At 46.1% G+C, this 6,553-nt stretch overlaps 1 protein-coding gene across 6 annotated transcripts in view; it reads left to right on the forward strand.

The window, feature by feature from the left end:
* The window catches only part of afap1 (actin filament associated protein 1), a 69,001-nt gene that overhangs the window by 30,272 nt on the left and 32,176 nt on the right, over positions 1-6,553 (forward strand). For all 6 annotated transcript variants that reach the window (XM_034856302.1, XM_034856300.1, XM_034856298.1 and 3 more), the window contains exons 2-3: positions 3,705-3,833; positions 5,433-5,515. In XM_034856302.1, coding sequence (XP_034712193.1) covers positions 3,705-3,833; positions 5,433-5,515 — 212 coding nt within the window. The remainder of the gene's footprint in view (positions 1-3,704; positions 3,834-5,432; positions 5,516-6,553) is intronic.

Here is a 6,553-nt window from a genome sequence, read left to right on the forward strand (position 1 = left end):
CCCCCCCCCCCCACACACACACACACACACACACACATTTTTTTTACACATTGTAAAAGGCTGCAACATATCACAATTGACACGAACGCAGCAGAAATGCAGACCTGGGTACACTATTGCAAGAGATCTCGCTATGGCGTTATCACACGTTGCATATTTTCCAGTCAGCTGTTCCACACACTCCCGGCCCGTTCAGAGCTTGTGTTTGGTGTTTTCAAATGTTCTCGTGGCAGATATAGAGGCAGTGGGGTTTCCCGCGAGTCTGATCTCTGGAGTGGGATTGGCCCCTGCAGCGGGACCCGGCATTGTGTTCCTCCAAAGTTGATTGGGTTTATTGCATGTTCCCCCCTGCGCTCCCCGGGGATAGATGCTAGATAGATTCATGCTGCACCGTCTGACGGCCAACGCAGGCAGTGTGATTTCAGACAAAGGAGTGAGGTTTTGGAGGAAGGGCGTAGGCGGTGTGTTTGCATGACGAGGTACTCTCTGCTCGCCCACTTGGGCCTTCTTTGAGGGTGGTCCTTCTCGCTCCGTGCCGTTCCAGTTTCCCTCCGCATGACGTCTTGGGTGACCTAGAGAGCATGCTTTAGGTTTTAATGACTCACACATATACACACACACACTCTCACACAGGGCTAGTTTTCTGACCACCCCAGTAGAGGTAAAGTATTGCCCAGGTTGCACAAAGCTCTATGTAGTAGTAAATGGAGCAGTAAAGAGTGCTTGGCTGTTCTTTGAATTATTAAAACAGGCTGTGTGTGTGTGTGTGTGTGTGTGTGTGTGTGTGTGTGTGTGTGTGTGTGTGTGTGTGTGTGTGTGTGTGTGTGTGTGTGTGTGTGTGTGTGTGTGTGTGTGTGTGTGTGTGTGTGTGTGTGTGTGTGCAACTGGCTGGTCTGTGAGGATGTTTTGAGGAACTGTTAGAATAGAGGCTGACCAGTTGTAATGATGACCGTTGTTTTAAGATGTTTCCAAAGCGCCCCGAGGTGATGCTATGAGTTGTCTTATTGTTGCTATGAGTTGTCTTATTGTTGCTGCCATTAGAGGCAATAGCGTTTGATGTCTGTAGACAACTTCATGGCGCTTTAAGACGAAGCGTTCTTTTTCGTTAAAATAGGTGATGTTGCTCTACATTCAGTGGTTGATCAGTAACGTTGGCCTCCAAGTCCTTCTGCTCTCTCTATCCAATCAGGAGGCAGATGAGGTGCTCTGTGTTCTCGCCCCATGCAGCAGAGCTACAGTGTGACTGACGATGGCGTAACAGGCAAAGCTACCGCTACCTAATCCGATTATTTGAGGAATGTGTGAAAGTGGTTGGGTATACAGCCTCAGAGCTGCTGTCTAATGCCCAAAACCGCCCTGCTGCTATGATCAGGATTTATTGTTGCATTGGAAACCCGCGTAATGTTTTTGGGAGAATTCCTTATCGTAACAATAAATTCCTCTGGTGGAAAGATTTGGGATGAATCTCCTCCGTCATGTGCCAGCTACCTGCGGCCTCACCTGCTGTTGGTTAACGGGAGAGGCGTGTTCGATAGGCACGTTGAATAATGATCAGATCTGCTATTCCTTTGTCTTGTGTTGATCAGAAGATATAAGGGTCTGTTGCGTCATCCCAGATACCTGGCATTAAGTAGAAGAACATCTAGTCCCTGGTACATTGTAATCCCTAACCTGAGTCCAACATGTGGGTGGAGGGCTGGTTAGATTCAGAAAGAAATCCACCTGAATTTATAGCAACATATTAGAGCTGCCCATGGGGGGGGGGGGGCAAGGAGAGCGTGACTTCCACGTATTGTGGAGAAAACCCACAGGCCGCTGTTAGCCACATAGAACTGGGCTGGTTTAGGGTTAACTGACTTATAGAAGTCTAGCGCTAACATTAGCTAATGTCAGCAGCTAACTGATGTCGATGTAACGTTACGTTAAGGGCTGACTGCTGTTACGGGGAAAAAATGTCTTTGTTGGCGGGGCGTTCTCCTCCTCCAGCATTTAGCAACTAGAAAACTAGACCACTTGTGGCGTATACTGCCCCCGTCAGGTCCAGTACCTACTGTACTGTAGAAAACAGAGTACTGTCACGTTTTCAGAATTTTTGTACCGACTTGAGGTACTTTTTATAGGTATTAAAGAGGTCATAAAAAACATACAATTTATACCAAAAATGGAACTGGGGCAACAGTTTTGACTATTGCATTATGCGTTGATGTGCCGATTATCGTTCTTAATTTATTGAATAATTGTTCAGCCTATAAAAGGACATGACACATTTTCCAGAGCCCACGGGGATGTCTTTAAATGTCTTTAAATGTATCTCGTTGTCCCAACAACAGATCATCAATTGACTTGTTATATACTGTACATAAGACAAAGAAAAGCAGCAAGCCCGCCCGCCTGAGAAGATGGTACCAAAGAGTATTGGTTATTACTGTGTTTGGGATTATTATTCAGTCCCTTTTAGTATGGGACTCGTTTGTGTTTTGGTTGGAATTTGGTTAAATGAGCGAATTTCTTCTTCACTTGTTGAATTTAGTTGATTTGATTGCTGCGTGTGGCAGTAGTGGGGGCACTGCAGAGGTGCCCTGGAGCAAGGCATCGAACCATGAGCTGAGCCGAACCTGGCGAAAAGATACGTTTCATCTGGCAATTAGCTAGACGATTGTGTGCATTGATATATATAAAAATCGAACATGGAGCTCCGTCAGCTTTTCCTGATTACTCAGAGGTTACATGCATCCCAATAAAACTCCACTTGCCCCCTTCAGTCTGCAGTTTGTTTGCAGCATGTCGTCCCCTCAGATCCCATCACATGTTGACAGTAAGCTCGAGTTGCAGTGAAACAGCCAGGGCCCCGGGCTCGCAAGCTATCTAGGAGCCTTTGCATTGGTGTGCAGAGCGTGGAGATGAACTGAATGGGATCCAGATCACCGCCAGCTCTCAGATTGGAGGCTGTGAAGGTGTGCAGACATACGTACCTCTAGGGCTGGGTACCAAATTCAGTACTTTTTAGGCACCGATTTAAAGTCGGGGTGTGAATCTTAACTTTCTAGTCTCAGGATTGATTATCCGGATTCCAATCACAAAGCATCACGATATGTCACCTGCTCCTATCTACTATTAACAGACTCAAGGTGTGTCCCAGGTGTGTCCCTGCTGAGCTCAGCAGAGATATGTATCTCGCCTTCGAATGAATGCGTGCAGCAGATTCCTTTGCCACCGAATGCATCGTTTCGATGAGCAGCCATGGATTTAGGTCCTGCTGCATGGCCTAACCCAACAGCAACCCTGCGTGGCATGAAATGAACACAACGGAAATATACAATCAAATCCTTGATTAATTTAAAGATTATTTTGGGGCATTTTCGGCCTTTATTGTGACAGGACAGCTGAATACATGAAAAGGGGAGAGAGGGGGGAATAACATCTGCTTGCAATAAGACTTGGAAACAAACCAAGACTAGCAAGCCGCAGGTCCGAGTCGAACCCGGGCCCGGGCCGTCGAGGAGTAAACCTCTATATATGGGCGCGTGCTATGCCAACGGGGCTACCCGGGCGCCCATCCTTAATTGTTGCAGTTTCCCATCAGCTTCCAGCCGTTCACGGGTTGTCGATTGCTTTGCGTATATTATAACAGATGTGATAAGTGTGAAATAAAAATGGCGTCCTTGTTTATTTATTGTGTGTTTATGTGTGTGTGTGTGCTGCAGCGATGGAGGAGCTGGTGTGTGAGCTGCGTCTGTTCCTGGACCTGTTGGACCGGGAGTATCTGAGCGCCGGGGTTAGAGAGAAGAAGATACACCTGTCCAACATCCTGCTCAGAGTCCTCTCAGAAAAAGGTGAGCTAACACGCCGCCCTGCAACATAACACATCAGAAACCGTATGGAGAGACCCGGATGACACGGTTAGAGACCTGACATCACTTGCTCTATTACTCTATTACTTACTTGTGTAATATGAATCAGTTGTACATGGAGGCAAAGTTGCACAAGCTATACAAATATCAGCTTGAATGTTGTCTGCTTTAGTGCAAAAATGAATGGCTCCGCCTTAAAATGTCTCGTATCTGTTCAATTTGACCACAAGACGGCACGTGTCGTCATCACGCACAGGTTTCAAAGCCCTGGATGGAAACACACACATTCACCGGTGTTGGGGTTTTAACCCTGTGAATGCTGGATGACGAGTATTAGTCGCTTCACAGTCTCTGTAGCATGAGGAATGCCCTGGATGTTGCAAAGTGTTACAATTAGAGCCTTATTAGTATTATTATTATTATTATTAGGCATTTATAATGGCCGATAAATGAACATTTATATAATTGGAAATTAAAAATGTAATATTCATATATCAGAATCCTTATAAATGATTAGGTATATTTAAAAAATGAAATAAAAACGTACTGTCAACCATGTTGTGAATGATGGCGTTGCATAGTCTGTCCACCAGAGGACGCTCTACAACGTCCCTGCTAGTGATGGCGTTGCATAGTCTGTCCACCAGAGGACGCTCTACAACGCCCCTGCTAGTGATGGCGTTGCAGAGTCTGTCCACCAGAGGACGCTCTACAACGCCCCTGTTAGTGATGGCGTTGCATAGTCTGTCCACCAGAGGACGCTCTACAACGTCCCTGCTAGTGATGGCGTTGCGTAGTCTGTCCTCCAGAGGACGCTCTACAACGTCCCTGCTGGTGTTGGTGTAGCATAGTCTGTCCACCAGAGGACGCTCTACAACGCCCCTGTTAGTGATGGCGTTGCAGAGTCTGTCCACCAGAGGACGCTCTACAACGCCCCTGTTAGTGATGGCGTTGCGTAGTCTGTCCTCCAGAGGACGCTTTACAACGTCCCTGCTAGTGATGGCGTTGCGTAGTCTGTCCTCCAGAGGACGCTTTACAACGTCCCTGCTGGTGTTGGTGTAGCATAGTCTGTCCACCAGAGGACGCTCTACAACGTCCCTGTTAGGGATGGCGTTACATAGTCTGCGTGCGTGCCTGCGTGTGTGCTTATTTTTTGGTCATGCAGAATTTGTGACGCAGCACAGGACTCAAGCAATATCCGTGGGGACATTTTTCCCAGTAAGGGAGTCATTTTTTCTACCGATCATTTTGACATTGGTAAATATTGGTTATCATCCATGACAGCATTGTTTATGTTGGGTAATGTCATTATTGGCCGAAGATTGATATCACACACTATCACAAATTAAACTGTAAGTCTCATCAACATGTGATGTATTGTCAGTTTTTATGTTGACATTTCCAGATGATGAAGAGGTCACTTCCTGTTTTAATATCAGTTTAGCTCAAATGTGTTACTACTTACAGTATAAGTACTGAAATCTAAAATACGCAATATCGAACTTCCTCCTCCTCATGCCCACTGTATATGCACAATAAAAAACGTTCTCTCGTGTTCTGATACATGCTCCTCTCTCCCAGAGCCTTCATTCAAGTCCGAGATCCACAGTGGTCTGCCGGCCCCGCCTCAGATGCCCCTGCCCGAGATCCCTCAACCCTGGCTGGTAAGACTTCCACCCTGACCCCATGGCCCATGACCCTAAAGGGCCTCCTACAGCATGGGAAGAGTTACTGTACCTACCTGTCTCCATGCACTCCTTCACTGTAGTTATCTGCGTCTATCTGTGCAGACCCTTTGCCTGTAGTCCACCATCAGAAGGGGTCAGGTCACATATTCATCCATACGGATACACTGACATATCACAAAAACAATCCATCTAACTGAGCTCAGTTTGAAGCAATAATAGAGTGATATTGGAGCAGATGCCTCTGATGGAAGCAGTTGGCTGTGATGGCTCCCAAAGCCTTCTCACCATAACAATAAGCCTCAACACCTTGTTCTACATCCTCTCACACACACACACACACACACACACAAGAACATACTCAGGCACAAGGCCTTACAGTGCAGTTTGTAATTCGAAGCAGTCCACAGCCTCCTCCGGTGACCCCAGTGTGTGTCTGGAAACCACAGCCGAGGTTTTCCCGGAAAACCAGACGAGAGAGGAGTGAGGAGGAGTGATGTCCCTCTGCCTTTTGTTCGTGTTATTGCAGCAACCTTTGTAGTCTTTGTGGCAATTTTTCCATCCTGCGATCAAAACAACTGTTAAAAAGTCAAAAGTAAAAGGCTCCATGCTCACACTTTCATAAACGGCGAACACAAATGATGGATTTTCACAAACCTCCTTGGGAAAGTAATAGGTCCTAACCCTATCCCTCGCCTGAAATAACATACCCAAAATGAGTCAGCAACACTTCATCCACCATGAGGCCTATATGCAGATGTGTGGTCTGCTTGGATATGTAAGATGCCAAGCAATATGAATACATTGTAATCTTGTTTATATTACCAATACATGGTAAATAAAGATGCAATGAAGTAAATATAAGAAGAACATCTTAATTTCATACTTAAAACTGAAAAGGATTTCAATAGATTCCTCTGAAAGCAGTGTTTGTGAGAGGTTATCAGTTGTGTTAGAGTGTGTGTGTGTGTGTGTGTGTGTGTGTGTGTGTGTGTGTGTGTGTGTGTGTGTGTGTGA

This window comes from Etheostoma cragini, chromosome 19 (assembly GCF_013103735.1).
Source record: "Etheostoma cragini isolate CJK2018 chromosome 19, CSU_Ecrag_1.0, whole genome shotgun sequence".
NCBI classification, from domain to species: Eukaryota; Metazoa; Chordata; class Actinopteri; order Perciformes; family Percidae; genus Etheostoma; species Etheostoma cragini.